General features: G+C 45.5%; 1 protein-coding gene across 25 annotated transcripts in view; it reads right to left on the bottom strand.

Annotated features, from left to right (window-relative positions):
- LOC138503201 (mucin-2-like) overlaps positions 1-16,285 on the bottom strand; it is a 1,598,433-nt gene that overhangs the window by 997,487 nt on the left and 584,661 nt on the right. For all 25 annotated transcript variants that reach the window (XM_069622774.1, XM_069622776.1, XM_069622767.1 and 22 more), the window contains one exon: positions 6,101-6,166. In XM_069622774.1, the coding sequence (XP_069478875.1) occupies positions 6,101-6,166 (66 nt within the window). The remainder of the gene's footprint in view (positions 1-6,100; positions 6,167-16,285) is intronic.

Genomic DNA, 16,285 nt, shown 5'->3' on the forward strand with positions numbered 1-16,285 from the left:
TAATGATGTCGGTGCACGTAGCATGCACCAACGTCATCACGGCTACCCCGCGGCTCCCAGGCACTCCCCTTCACTGCCTGGGGGTCAGAGACATCGAGGGAGCAGCAGGGGGGGCGATCCACGCCCCCCCAAAGGTAGGCAGTGTGGAGGACGAGGTGTCTTATCCCCGCACTGGAAAAGTAGTGCTGAGGAAGAGAAACCTTGTCCTCCACACTTAAGGGGTTAATTACCTATTTGTACTCTGAGCTCCATTGCCTGTCTTTTCTCGTGGATATGTATGTACCAGCTTTATAACACAGTGCATGCCACCGAGGCGGGTGAAGGCAGAAGCACCAACACTAAGAAAAATAAAGGGTACCTGAGAAACTAACGGTCCTCCAGGTAAGAACAAGATATATACAAAAATGTTACCCACGGGTGATCGCACGCTCTATAAATTTCAATAACATAACGTAACAAAAATGGACCGTAGAGTCGAGGATGGCAAGAGGCTAATCACTAAAAGTTACAAAAAAATATATGTATTTCAAGTTGAACAATCATTTAGTGGTACTGGACCCACATACGTTTACATTAAGTACTTACATTAAAGTATACATCAAAACTCCAATCAATCCCCTCCATCAAACATACACACTCAATCATTCATACACATCTACTATTACTCCACATTAGATATCGGTTTCATACTACATATGGCCATATAACAAATTATTTCCAACACATTTTTAACACCCCTTTCTTGTGCAAATGTGACTATCTGTTCTGCAACAGATAGTACTATTCGAGACGTGTTTCAGTTGGTTTCTCTGGGCTTCCAAATATAGCCCTCTCTTTTCCCAACCTTCTTCAGGACGGATGTTGAGCACTCATTGTGCCTCACTTCTGGGTACATGGAATGGGAGACATCATCTCCAACTTGAATCTTGGAGGTGGTACAAAACTGTGGTTCAACTCCTAAATGCTAGGGCGACTTGTTTGCTTCTCAGCCAAGCTTTTTACCTTCTATGAAGGACGATAACGAACTGTGCCACCTTGTGTTCTTGTTTTGTTTGTAACTTTTAGTGATTAGCCTCTTGCCATCTTCGCCTCTACAGCCCTTTTTATATATATCTTATTCAGAAGCCCCAACACTCCTGGTGCAAATATTTCTTCATGCTTTCAGCACTTTACTCTAACTGGAGGTATACACCTTTTCTGTTCAGCAGTCTGTTCAGGAAAAAACGGCAGTAATGTTGCTGCAATTCCATTACCACTGCATTACCGCATCGCCGTACTATGAGTTTGGTGGTAAGGTCGTGGATAAACCTCCAGCAAAGAGCTTGGGCGAAATATTAAAGCCCCTCCACTGAAACTGTTCACCAGCTGCCACTGAGGTCATGTAATCCGTCATTACATCAAACCCCTCTCAACGCGGAACTTCATTCAGCCTATGGGATACGAATGTGTGAATTGTGAAGCAGAAAGTTACTGAAAGGGGTAACAATGCTGGCAGGGGAGGGCTATTGGATATGCTGGAGTTTTCTACGAAATTCACACAAAATTCCTTTGCATACAGTGATTCTAAAGGGCATTATTTACTTTGTTCACTGCTTAGCCTGAACACTTGTAGTTGGGGCTGTCAAGGAACGGGCTGGGAAATCTTGGAATGAACTATCCTTGCGAGAAGGGACATATATCTCATGCACAGCTAAATTCCTGTTGAAAGACTTTCAGACACTTAATGATAAAATGGAGAAGGGACTAATTGCTCCAGTTTAATTGGGGGAATGCATGTGCAAGCCGAGTTGCTCTCTGACTTGGCTTAGGATTAGGTCAGGAGTGCATAGGTACTGCACTTTCATGCATGTAAGGGACGGGAAGACTGATATTGTTCATAAAACCAAGGTGCTTGGTCTCCCCGTTTGGGAAGAGAAAAACCTTTCAAAGATGAATTGGAGATGGAACATGTTCACAAGCAAAATAAACATGCAGGAACCCTCAGAAGAGGCTCTCTCTATCATGCTCAAAAGACCAGGGAGGAAACCTCTGCTAGGCCTCGCTACCTGTCTATGGTGGGTGGTGGTAAGTCTGTCTTCAAGGTGAAGCAAAGTAGGCCTCCGATCTCCAGGCATGAGACCACTCCTACCAAGCAGCATCACTCCTGACTGTGTCAGGGTCCCTCGAGTAGGGGCGAGGCCTTTGCTGTTTGCTCAGGCTTAGGAAAGAAGGGCCTTCATCTCACAGGTGTCGGACATTTTTCAGCAAGGATACTGTTTGGAGTTTTTGGGTCCACCGGGAGAAAAGGTAGCAACTCCTTAACAGAGAAGCATGTTGAAGCAAGCAGCCTTTCAAATATAAATTCAGGCTCTAATTCTCAAGGAGACCATCATGAGGGTCCCCACGAATCAGCACGGCTGTGGCCGTTACTCCATTGTCGTCTTGGTCCCACAGGTTTCGTGGGGTTTTTGGCTTCACATCAATCTGAAGGGAGTTATTCAATTCCTTCGGAAGTTCACCTTCAAGATGGAAACCTTGCAGAGGATTAGCCACCTGGTGGCTCATGCAAATTGGTTGGCTTCTTTGGACCGCCTCAATGCCTATCTCCAAGTCCCAATTCACTCCACATCATTCCAATTTATGAGGTTCACAGTGGGGCAGGACCACTTTGACTGCTGTGTGCTGCCTTTCAGGCTACATTCTGCTCTGAAAGTTTTCACCAATGTGCTAGCATCTCTGGTGGGTCTCCTGCACAAGGAGCGGACACTCGTATACCCGTACCTGGGGGATTGGCTGATTCAGAGCTCAACCTGTCTGGTGGTGGAGAAGAGTGTGAAAAGGACTTGCAAGCTGTTGACAGACTTTGAGATCCTGATCAATCAGAAAAAATCAAGATTGATCCAGTTTCCGAGGTTACACTTCATCAGCAATATGTTTCTCATGGTGATAGGTAGAGCACGCCACCGGAAGGACCGGACGATGTAGCTCAGGTAGGCTGCGAAGCAAGTGTGCATTTGTCCCTAGGCTGCAGCCTGGTTGTAGCTGAGGGTCTAGGGTCTGATGGCATCAACAATTTTAGTCACCCTTTGGGTAAGCCTACATCTAAGGCCCCTTCTTTTTCACTTGTACAGATGGGTGATTCCTGGTTTTCTGGACCTCGATGCTCAGGTCCCCATGTCAGTGAATGTTCTAAGGCAATTACAGTGGTCGTTGGATCCATCAAACCTTGTAAAGGGGTTTCCCCTGTTCTCGCCTCCTAAAATAGTCATTATGACAGATGACAGCAGGAAGGACTGGAGGACCTTTTAGGGCCCTCATTCTACAAGCGACTCTGCACTCAGACAGAAGAGGCAATGGGCCTCATTCTGAGTATGTGGTATGCTGGCGGTACATTTGATACTTACCTTTACCGGCACTCGGCCAGGCAGATTTGCTGCCGGATTATGAGTGCTGGCGGGACGGTGTAAATCCCCATTAATGGAGTCCCATAGGACTCCCTGAGCGGATTTGCCATCATTACTGCCACAGCAATGCGGTAATGGTGCCCTTTTGGGCCGGTAGGGCACCTGGCTTACCTCCAGCTTTTAACTGGAAGTAAGCCTGGTGCCCCTCCCCCGCCAAACCCATAGTCGTGTGGTCCGGTAAAGTGCCGGCATCCACGGATACCAGCACTTTTTTACCGGACCGTCAAACTCAGATTGAGGCCCAATGTCTTGAATTTCAGGGAGTTGGAGGATATTTATCCGCATTATTGCACTTCATTCCAATGATTATAAATGCTCCATTCTCATCAGGACCGACAACACTTCAGCCCTAGTGTATGTCATTCACCGGGGGGGGGGGAGTCCAGTCCTTTGGAGAAAATTGCAAGAAAGCTAGGTCTCTGAGCAGAGGCCAATCTCCTAGATGTGAGGGCAGTCCACATCCAAGGGGTAGTGACCTTTCAGGCTGATCTGGGGAGCAGATCTTTTCATCCTCCTTAGAATGGTGCCTGATCAAGTGGGCATTCAAGGTGATCACCCGCAAGTTGTGGCGCCCCACGAACGACATGTTTGTGTCCTCCTCTATTTTAAATGTATTTATTTATTTCTAACCTGCCGAAACCTGCAGGCATCAGGGTGCACAAAAATACAGCAGTACAAACATCGACAACAGGACAATGCAGATGTCTTAGAAGGCCCTATAGTAAAACACCCTTCAGCTGAACAGCAAAGTTTTCACGGATTTGCGGAATGAGAGCAGATCGGCTTCCTGCCGCAACTCCAAAGGCAGGGAGTTCCAAAAAGACCTACCTAGACCATCTATCCACCTAAATCTAGGGCAGCATAGTGTTGCTCGAACGTAAAGTCATCTTTGGGTCATAAATGACAAGTCTGTCCCTCAAATATGTCGGGGCTTTACCTTAGAGGCACTTATGAACCAACGTAACTGCCTTGAATTTGAATTCAAATTTGAAATTGAATAGCAAATGTATAGCCCTCCTAAGAGTAGAGATGTGATCTCTCCAATAAACCACTTTTATAATGTGTACAGCATCGTGCTACTGGACCTGGAGTTTGTCAAGACACCCTTTATTAGCGTCCATTAGGAGGGCATTACAATAGTCGAGCCTCGACAAAATAATAGCTTGGGCTATGGTGATACATTTTTCTTCTGAAATAAAAGGTTTTATGTGCAGAGCCGCCTAAGGTAGTATTGGCTGTTTTTTGTCATCTGGTTGACATGTGCTTCTGCACTGAGAGAGGAATCCAGGTAGACGCCCAAGGATTTTACTTGCCAAAGTATGCACATGCTGCCATCCTCGATATTAAAACTAGAATATCTGGAGTTTAGTTTAGCTCGGGCTTGGGATGAGCCAAAAATCTGCGGAAGTTTTGGTTGGAGTTGGGGATTGATGCTGGATAGGGCAGAATCCTTCACAAGTAAATACTGGAACGAGAAAGAGTAGGACTACAAGTGATGAAAATTACCTGTAAATAAACCAGGCATTCCAGAACATTACATTTGCACCAACATTGTTCTGCTGTCTTGACTCATTGTGGCCCTGTCTTTCTTGGGGAATAGAGAGCATGGAATTCGTCATCATGTGTGGAAGCCATACAGAAAAAGCACCTGTTTATTCTTAAAGTGTACCTAGTCATTAGACAATCTTGAGTTTTAAAGCATTTCTGTCTGGCTCGGCAGGGCCTACAATGCTACTAAATTCAGGCTCTTCATCCACAGTTCCTAGTCAAATGTTGGTGTTATTTTCAATCGAAAACCTTGAATATGGCTTCTAATATTTCCTGCTTGTAACAATCCAATTGATGCGTGGACTTGCAATGTATGCGCCCCATGCGGGAACACAGACCTTTTCTTCCAAATGCTTTCCCTCATATGCATGTCTTTATGGTGAGCTCTGAAGCAGAGAGGCTATGTGAGTGCTCGTGGGGCCCAGGTCTCACCCTTTCATCACTGGATGACCCGGGGGGGGGGGCTCTGACTTACCCTTTCCTCCATTGCTTCCCTCAGGGATGAGGTTGCTCTGATCCCCCCCTACTTCACCATGCACTGGAGGCTTTGAACTTACAGACGTCCCACCACCCCGTGGGATAAACAGCTAACAGGGCATGGCAAACATGGACTGCCTTTCAGGCACTCATCCTCCCTGAGAGGTGTATGGTCTTCAGGGTGCATTGAGCAGAGCTGCGAGACCTTATGTCAGGACTCACTAGGAAAAAAGGGCTAGTGAACCTGTTCAGAAAAGCAAAAAGGGCAGGGGCCTCAGCACCAGAGGTGCAGCGTAACACTTTCTGGCCAGCAAAGCACTAACATCCTTTTATTGTTGCAATGATAATTTTTTTTCTGTGCACTGACCTCCATCAGTCCCTTCTTCTTCAACTCGACCAGAGACACCATGAACATTGTCATCCTATTTCCTCCTCCAGCTATGCCATAATAGTTCCACCACTATTCCATCCAGCTCTGAGTACCCAGCCATTGCTCCATATTGACAGCCACGCTGTGCCTAACCGTCTCAGGGGATCCAAGGCCCAATGCCCACTCAGTTGCCTCCACCCTCCATCATTTACATCTCTGCCACCATGAACTATCAGGACAACTATGAAGGGTAAATTATTACCTGGAGTCGATGCTGTAGTTAAAATTCCTCTTGCTGTTGTCATCGCCGTCGTCGTTATTTCTGGTGCTGTAGAAATGGTTAAATGACCACTCATTAGTACCCCGGTTGGAATACACCTTGAGAAAATGTATCTATCACCTTTTATATTTTCCATAAAATTTCATAGATCAATTGCCAAATTGATTCTGGGAATGGGTCGTTTTGATAGTGACCATCAAATATATGTGAATCAGAGGAAGATAGAGTGAGCTAGGGCTGTGAGTGGAGCAAGCTCGCCACACATTATTAGGGACCCTCGCTCCCTTGGCGCAGCATGAGAGAGACACACTTGATGGATAAGCAAATGCAAGATAGATTCACCTGTAAATACCTTCTGCAGGGCTGGGACCATCACTCAATGTTGCATATATTTCCCTGTAATATCTATGGATCTTGATGTGACCCCTGGTCCTCGCACCCTACACTGTTAGGAAAAATGAACAACCTCTTCTTGCTTCATTATTCCAATTATGAAATACTAATGGCTAAAGATATATTTCCAAACACACCCTTGACAATTAAAAAAGTCACACAGATTTCAAAAAATTATTTGGTATGTGCTCATGAATTAAGAAATACATGAATGCACAAATTCAATATTGAAGCATTTCCAAGTATACATTGTGTAAGCTGTAAGCATGCAAAGGGGAACACACCAGTGACCATATTCATACTTAAACAAATGAAATCAGCCTTCTTCCTTTTGGATTCACACCCTAGCAGCAAGTAGCCACTTGACATGAATGAATCTTTGAACATTTTGTGTTTTTTTAATGTACACTTCTAGATTTTGTGGTGTTTTAGTAGCAGCCTGACTTCCATATTTACTACCAGAAAGACATATGAATTTTGGTGAAAGGGCACCTACAAATGAGTAAAATAAATGGTTTCTGCCAGGGAGAAATAGGAACCTTGCCACTGTTAAATGTGCAATGATTCGACTATCAAGAGGTGAGGGTATACAGTTTGTGGTGAATTCTGCTTCATTTGTTAGAATGCCAGAAAACTGGGAGCACTTGAAATATGTTACCATGGTCTGTAAATTTGTTTTGAAAAGTGTTTGCAAAAATTAAAATGTGAGAGAATAAACTTCAAGCCATAAAAATAAATGGAAGCAAATAAGGAGACATTTAGTTTGTACCCCCTTTTGCTGACAGTATTGGGTGTGAGGACCAGGAGTGGTATACAGCGCTGCAGACCATTCACATGAAACGCTGGAAGGTGCAGCTCAACCATACACACCTCGTAATGCCATGCAGACTTCACTGTGGTGTGTTTTTAACTCACTGCTGGTTCTAACAAAGTGTCCACAATCGCTCTCCAGAATGATAATGGTGGATCAGTAATGGTACCATTAAGTGTTCTCTTGAAAGAGGCGGCTTGAGCATTGATCAAAGTGATACGGTCCATACACATAGGAGATACAGTATTGGAAAATTGGTTTACATAAATGAAATACAAAGTATTAGCTGCCATAGCATTAAAATATCAAATGGTGAAATCGGGACTCGGAATAAATGGTTAGCAGGATCCAGGTAGAAGGGAAATCTCAAAAATAATTGTATGCGGGGGCAAGGTACACTTGTTGGCCTTAAAAATCAAAGTAAGAATCCCTGTGTTCAATCTTTGCAGCAAAACACATTGGTGTTTAACACCTCATTAAGCCCCTTGGCTAGAAGTGTTATAAATTCCTTTATTCAGATAAATGACGGCAGCACTTTATCCCACAGTGGACTTGGATTGCTTTTTATGAACGCCCAGCGCTACTCTACACAGACTGAGAATCACAATGGAGAACTGAATGCTGTGCTATTGAGATTTGTAATTACATTACAAATAGAGCACTGCAAATTGTTGTTATGGGCCTCATTACGGGTTGGACAGTAAGTGGTAAAAGTGCTGGTAACTGAATTACTGCCACTTTGACCACTCTGCCAAATTAGGGATTTCCATTAACTCGTCTCTAATTCTGCCAGCGGCATTAAGTTCAGCAAATTTATTGCCAAAAATACAGTGCAGTTGCCGCCACCTAAAAGGAGTCGCTAACCTGGAAATGCAGCATCTCCTGCTGTACATTAAGATGCAGAGGCAGGAACAGCACCAAAGATCACATGGAGCAGAGAGGCAGAGGCAACGCCATGCAAGGCGAGCTGCCATTCCCCGAGTCAGGCCATCACCCTGAGCACTAGCAGATGGTCAGGTCATAATCTGTACAGGCTCAACAGGGAAACCTTTGCTAGGCTACTCTCCCTGATCAACCATGACATCCAGAGCTGAATCATCATCCAAACTGCCTTATACCCACGGCTCAAGCTCAAGTCTGTGCTGCCTTTCCTGGCCAAAGACATCTACCAGCACACTGTGGGCATGCTTCATGGCCCGTCACAGCTCACATTTTGAATTGTTCTTGGGCAGGTGCTGGATGCACTCCTGCGGCATGCACCCCAGCACTTCTACCTGCCCATCACCGTGGCACAGATAAATGACACAATGGCAGAATTTTACCTGCCAGCTCACATGCCCAATGTTACGGTAGCCCTGGACTGCACCAATGTTGCCTTGTTGGCCCCCCATGCAGTGGTTCCATTCCCTGAATGTACAGGTGTCCTGTGATGCAGACCTCACCATCACACACTGCTGCACCCTCTTTTCTGATTCCACCCATGACGCCATGGTCCTGCGTAACAACACACTTCCTGATGTAAGGAAATCATGGTGGCAACAGTAAAGACGGACACAATTGATCACAGTTCAGGGGTGTTTATTAAACTGTAAATGCGGGTTGGAAAAATGCCTAATATAAGCCTAAATCCTAGATGGGAGCAAGCTACAACAATCACATAATAATAAGGCAGTCCTAGTGGTGTCTTGTCAAATAATCAAATAAAAGGGCCTATACTAAGAAACACCTATTACCAATCCTTATGCTAAATACAAACAAAGAGTGTGTGATAGGATTCACAGCCAAGAAAGAAGGGTTCACAAATAATAAGTCAGAATGCGGTAGTCCGGTCTCCCTTCCCCACATTTTGATCTCAGGAGAAGGTAGAACTTCCCAGACCTTTCATTTTCACGACCTGCCGTCCATTCTATCAGGCAGGTTAGTTTTTTTTCTTGACACTCATGGGTGTCACCATTTTTTCTGTGTTGTTGTCTACTTATTCAGTTCTAGTGTTGTGAGCACTGAGATTGCTATTTAGTAAAAGCTGACTTAGTTGCTTTTCTTGTATTGTATACATTGTAGGACAGATTCACCTTCCTACTCCAATTGAACAATTGAAGTTGTGAGCCCCCACAAGCACACCATAAGGTAAAACACCTTTTTTGGTCCTCAAGGTCACTAAGTTAGAACTCTACAAAGTAATGTAGTTATTTACCAGCTGACCCTTTGTTTTTATATTTTTTAACCCTACAGGTGCTATGAAATTGACTTAGATCTATAAGAACTAGATTTTTCGTTGAAACTGTTTTCTCCTGATGAATGTTTGTTATTTGTGTTTGTGAACAGAAACATGTTGAGACAGCTCTCTGGATTGAAAACAGAGACGTTATAAAATGGCATATCAATCCAAATGGATTCTAGTACACAACAGGTTGTCCAAGGTGTACACTGTTTTGTCTTGAATTTGTTTTAGCTAGCATTTATTGCCTATTACGTATTCCTATGTTTTTCTGTGAAGTTTTGTCATTTCTGTATTGTGGACCCGTGAATATAATCATGTTTTTTAACCTTGCTGATTTATTATTAAAAATGGTGTGGTCATTTTTTAGATGTGTCGGGTCCCCTCTTCTGGTCATATTCTTTTGTGATCAGCACCTGTACATTTAGCTCTGTCTCTTATTTATATGTTGAGGACTCTGGAGCACGCACACACTCAAGATTTCCCTGCACAAGCTAACAGTCCCTCTCTCTGCTCATCAGGTCCTTCAGTGGTTAAGTCTCTTTTCTGCAAAAAAGTCTCTTGCCTCCGAGGACCAGATGTCTTCGACAAAATAATAAACAAAAGTTCCTTTCTGCTTGAACTTTGGGTGATGCCTTTTCCTCCTTGGATCCCCCTCTTTCGGGCTCAGACCCTTCTCAAATGTCTGCTTCCCTCCATCGGGTTCACTACGTCTTTTAACACGATTTCATCTGTGACATTCGCAAATCTTAATGTCTTTTTAAACAGTTCACTGTATACATCCCTCTGCCGGGTTCACTCTTGTCAACACACTGTTAATCGGGACCTCAGACTTCGCCCCCTTTTATCGGCTTCCCTCGGTCAGGTTCAATCTTGCCAACTTTACGATGCAGGATTTGCTTCCCTTAGCTTCATAATCATCTGTCAGTCAAAGGTTTTCAACTGTTCAGAGGATTTTACTAGACCCCTGTATGACCACTTTGAACCCCTTCTCGCCTTTCTCCCAAGGCCTTCTGGTTATGGTAGTTCCACAACAGGGTAATCACCCAGAGTTTTCCGAGTGAGCACCCACGTGGTGCTTGACTGTTCCATGCTGGCTTTTCCCTTGCGTATCCACAGTTCTTTGTACTTTCTATAATCAGCAGCTTGCTACTTTCGTTCAACACAGTTCGGTTTCTTATCGGCTCTCCCTTCGACTCACCGGCTGTGATGAACCACTTGGCTTTTTTTGTCTCTGGAGTCAAGGCCGGTACCATGGGGCCAAGTGTCTCTCCCCAGGTTGGTTATAAGCGGAGGAGGACCCTGTGTACCGTTGACATCTGCTGCAACACACGCTGGCTATTGTTTGCGGCCTTATGATTCTTTCTGCAGAGGTTTCACAGGCCTTGGTCGGGAAGGGCAAGGTCACTTCTCTCCTTGGCACCCTCTAAATTTGCACCGTCTTTCTCCTCCTCTTGAACTGCTGTGCTGAGGTAGCTCTCTCGTTGTGCGGACTGCCTTGCTCGTATTGTTTTCTTGAGCTCCACCTTTTCTCCATGTGGGGAAGGGAAAGGGCCGTCAGGTATGTGTGATTCTTGTCAATTGCCTGACTTTTCCTGACCCTGGCCTTGAGACATGTCAGGTAGATGGCTTTGGTGTTTTTCCGTAGTCTTTCATGGTGTGCGAAAGTGCTTGTGTCTGAAAAGGGGTTGGGGGTACAGTGCTAAAGTATCCTACGGGGTAGGATGGGGAAAAGGTGTTATAAGAAGGGGACAAAAGAGCAAAATTGCAAGAAAGCTGCTTCTCTGAACAGAGGCCAATCTCCTAGATGTGAGGGCAGTCCACATCCAAGGGGTAGTGACCTCTCAGGCTGATCTGGGGAGCAGATCTTTTCATCCTCCTTAGAATGGTGCCTGATCAAGTGGGCATTCAAGGTGATCACCCGCAGGTTGTGGCGGACCACAAAAGACATGTTTGTGTCCTCCTCTATTTTTAAATGTATTTATTTATTTCTAACGCGCCGAAACCTGCAGGCATCAGGGTGCACAATAATACAGCAGTACAAACATCCATGACAGGACAATGCAGATGTCTCAGGAGGCCCTATAGTAAAACACCCTTCAGCTGAACAGCAAAGTTTTCACGGATTTGTGGAATGAGAGCAGAACAGCTTCCTACCGCAACTCCAAAGACAGGGATTTCTAAAAAGACCTACCTAGACCATCTATCCATCTTAATCTAGGGCAGCATAGTGTTGCTCAAACGTAAAGTCCTCTTTGGGTCATAAATGACCAGTCTGTCCCTCAAATATGTCAGGGCTTTACCTTAGAGGCACTTATGAACCAACGTAAGTGCCTTGAATTCGAATTTGAGCGGTTACCGGTAGTGAATGTATAGCCCTCCTAAGAGTAGAGATGTGGTCTCCCAGAGAAACCACTTTTATAATGCGTACAGCATTCTGCTACTGGACCTGGAGTTTGTCAAGACACCCTTTATTAGCTCCCATTAGGAGGGCATTACAATAGTCGAGCCTCGACAAAATAATAGCTTGGGCTATGGTGATACATTTTTCTTCTGAAATAAAAGGTTTTATGTGCCTGGGAAGCCTAAGGTAGTATTGGCTGTTTTTTATCATCTGGTTGACATGTGCCTTTGCACCGAGTGAGGAATCCAGGTAGATGCCCAAGGATTTTACTTGCCAAAGTATGGACATGCTGACATCCTCGATGCTAAAACTAGAATATCTAGAGTCTACTTTAGCTCGGGCTTGGGATGAGCCAAAAATCAAAAGTTCCACCTTACCGATATTGAGGCACATCCAGTGGGTGGGTCATCCAGTATTCAATCACTCTGTAGACATGGGCAACGTTGGCAGTATCAGTGTCATATGCTCTTCCTTCCTTCTTTTGTTCACAGTTCAGGGTCCCATGTGCTTTAGGGACGTAGGCCCTGACAGTTCCATGGCCTCCGTCTTTAGTTTATGCCTTTCCTCTTGTCCTGAGTATTTCAGAAGATTAGGAAGGGCAAAACATTGGTAATGTTGGTGGCTCCCTTCTGGCCCAGATTGGCCTGGTTTCTGTGACGCTTACCTGGTGTCTTGCAGGAAAGGACGATGACTCAGCTGGTGGCAAGATGACTGTACCCACACCTCTCCTTGAATAATCACAAGCAGCACTCTAAAGACGCTCACACACTTTTGCCCCAAATGAGGTGGGTTGTTTTTTTGGGGTGGTGCTATATAGGATGACTTCTCCCTGGAATGCTGCTTATAGAGTGTCACCAATGTAGTGGTATTCTGTGGAAGACAGAGAAGACTTTAGGTACTATACAACAAACGGAACACTCCTGTACCTTCCATGCTGATGCTATGTCAGAGATTATATCCCTCACCATTGGCTCACCCTGAATTCAGCTGCATGTGCCAGAAAGGGCACAGAGGCAGTTTTCCAGTTACTTCACTGGATAAAGACCCAGGTCTGCGGTTATCTTCTTCTGCTTGTTTGCACTGTTGCATGAGCTGCTGTGAACTGATACTGTCCATTCCTAATGTGCAGTGCAGTGCTATTTCCAAGTAGTATTGGCTCTTAACAGTCTTTCTTCCGTAGGTGTGCTGTGGATAAGGATTGCTGTTGATAAGGAACACATGGAGGAAGCATAATATTGACTAGAAGATGCCTTGCTAATTCAAGTAAGTGTTACACAGAACAAGTCCCTTTCTAAATGCATCCTTAGCCGCTGTGTTACTTCACGGGCAATAGTGCAGATAAGCTCTGCCAAGTGTGTTGTATTCACTGGTGTGTGCTGGCTTATGCTTATTTGTTCCTTCTTGCAAGCGCATTACCTTCATGTGCTTGTCGGCTTTTCTCTGTGTGCAAAGTTCCCAGAGAGCGCGTAATATTGATTTGATTCTTGACAGTCGCTTTGTCTGTATACCGGAATGCTGGAGCGTAATGCTAACTTCGGATGTCATCTTTATTTCAGGTTACCGGAGCGGCTGGATTGAGGAAAACAGAGAGGTGAACATCAAAGCTGTACCGCGGTAAGCGTCAGGCGAGTGTTTCTTGCTTGCAAGACAACTCAAAGCACGAGTGCTGTCTGTCTTCTTGCTGATACATTTTATCCATCAGCGGTGACTTTTGGATACCGAGGCTTGAGCCTCATTACTCCATCTTCTCGGTTTGAGTATATAGTTGTGGGTTAGGATTCTTCTTGGTCTGTGTGGACTTGTCACAATAGGGTGGTTTTACAAGGTCTTTGCCGTGAGGGGCTGTGGGTAGGGGACGAAAGGGTTTGCAGTGGTGTCAGTGAGTCTTCTGATCAGAGGGTTTGGGTTCTGATCTAGTCCTTTGTAGAAGTTCTTACTCAGCTTCACTAGATGTTCGTCCAACATCTCGATGTCCAGTTCTCTGTGAAGGTCAGCTATCCTTGAGAAGATTGGAGCACCAGACGATATCCGCAGGGCCTTGTTCTGGACTATCAGAAGACTCTTCTGGTGTCGCTCATTGCAGGCCATCCATGCTTGGGAGGCATACGTCAGGGTAGGTCTGATGATCGCCTTGTAGACGTTGATCTTTGTCCAGAGGGGCATGGACTTGGTCTTCAGGAGTGGGTACAGCACTGCCATCTTTCCAGTTGCCTTCTGCTGAGTATTCTCGATATGGCTTCCCCAGTTGAGTTTGCTGTCCAGGATCACACCGAGGTAGCGGCTGCTGCTCTCACACTTGTTGGTCTCCCCATTGAGGCTGATGTGCAGGTGCTCCTTGATCTTCTTTCTAGTGAACAGCGTTGCAGTTGTCTTGCAGGTGTTGAGTTCTATCCGCCAATCGCTGTACCACGTCGAGATGGTATCCAATGAAGCTTGCCGGTTCTTCGCAACTTCCTTTTCGCTGAATGACTAGGAGATGACTGCAACATCGTCCGCCTACAGTGCCAGGCCAGTCATGTGGAGATCTGTCGGGATGTCGTTGGTGAAGATGTTGAACAGGAATGGTCCAAGGTTCAATCCCTGTGGCAGGCCTGCTCGGATGGGATGTGATGAGGACATCTCAGACCACGTGGCGACATGGAAGGTGCGGTCTCCCAGGTGGCTTGCAATCGTCTTCCCAGCCTGATCATCTGTGCAGCAGTCCCTTGTGCCAGACTGAGTCGAATGCTTTGGCGACATCAAAAAAGATGATTCCCGTGGACTTCTTGATGTTGAGTGTTTCTCAGGGCGGAGTTCTTATAGCCCTAAGTCTTGGGAAACTGCACTGCTTTCTGCAATTGCTTATTGTGGCTAGGTTAGTGGCCATCTTGGTATTGTTTCACTTTCTGAGCGCCAGCGGCCATCTTAGAGTGATAATAGTGCACTAGTCTCACCCATGAACATGGTATAAATTTGCTTTTCTTCGCTGAATGGAAACGAAGTTTGGAACCCTGATTAATTAATGGACCCCAGCAGGTTGAGTCCTGGCTAGAAATTGGGTTTCTGGGTACAGTCATGGCAGATTCCTCACCTGATTCATTTGGCGGTTCTTGTAGTGACACCCAATTCCCCTCCACAATTTCAGGGTCCAAACGGCTTACTGCTGAGAAACAGTTGGGATTAGAGGGCCTGGCTCTTGAAAGGGAAGGATTAAGGTGCCAGGGTTTCCATGAGGCACTTTCATAATCCTTACAGACCTCCAAGAAGATGGATACTCTGAAATCATATGCCAGACATTGGGATTCCTATGTGCAGTTGTGTGGGAAGCAGGATATCCTGCCTCTGGACAGTGGGATGGCAAGCTTTTCCCAGTTCCTTCAGGAGGGTTTTGACTCCTTCCTGAGGGCACAGTTGTCAACCATTTAGCTTTTTCAGAGCCATGGGTAGGGGTGGGGAACACAGAGTCACTTGTGGCCTGCTCGCCTTTCCTGCTCCAGTGGGATAGCTATGACTCCTGCCTGGTATCTTCCATCTGTCCTTAGGGCTCTTTAGGGCTCCTCCTTTGAACCTACTGCTTTGGTGGATCTGAAGTATCTGTCCTTCAAGACAACCTTCCTGGCATCTATTGCCACCTCCAGACAGCTTGGTGTACTGGGGGCTCTGCTCCATGCTTTTTTGATGGTTTCTCCTTCGGTCATTGTTTTGAGATGTGACCCCCCTCCTTTAGACCGAAGGTGATATCCTCTGACACATGGCGCAGGAAATTGTCATTCACTCTCTGCCTGAGGACCTTTTGGATCCAGAAGCAGCAGAACTGGCTTTCCTGGATGTGAGGCAGAGTCACCTAAATAATCTTACTAGAACGGCAGACTACAGAACATCCAAAAGCCTGTTTGTTACCTTTGGGGCCTCATAGAGGGGTAGCTTCCCCTATGACGATTAGCCATTAACTCGGGGATACAATCTTTCTGGCCTAGAGCATGAATGGGGTGAGCTATCCATCTGGTATATTGGGCCGATGCACTTGGGGGATGGCAGCTTCCTGGGCAGAGGTTAGGAAGGCTATTGTCGAAATCTGTAACGCAGCCACTTGGTCTTCTCCCTTTACGTTGTAAGCCACTACAGACTCCTCCTTCTGGTACATGTGTATCAGGGTTTTGGCTGCTCGGTACTACGGGCAGTTTCCAGCTTCGTACACTATGATAATTAAAACTCACTGAGTGTCCAATTTATCTAGGGAGTGTGTCCTTTGTGGAAGGCACCTCACCTTCAGAGTTTTTGGTATTCTTTAAGAGTAAGTATTGGAACGAGGACAATAGATGTGAAGGTAAGGCCTGGATTACTTACCCACAACCTTCATTA

This window comes from Ambystoma mexicanum, chromosome 11 (genome assembly GCF_040938575.1).
Source record: "Ambystoma mexicanum isolate Mex_15411 chromosome 11, UKY_AmexF1_1, whole genome shotgun sequence".
In the NCBI taxonomy this organism is placed as follows: domain Eukaryota; kingdom Metazoa; phylum Chordata; class Amphibia; order Caudata; family Ambystomatidae; genus Ambystoma; species Ambystoma mexicanum.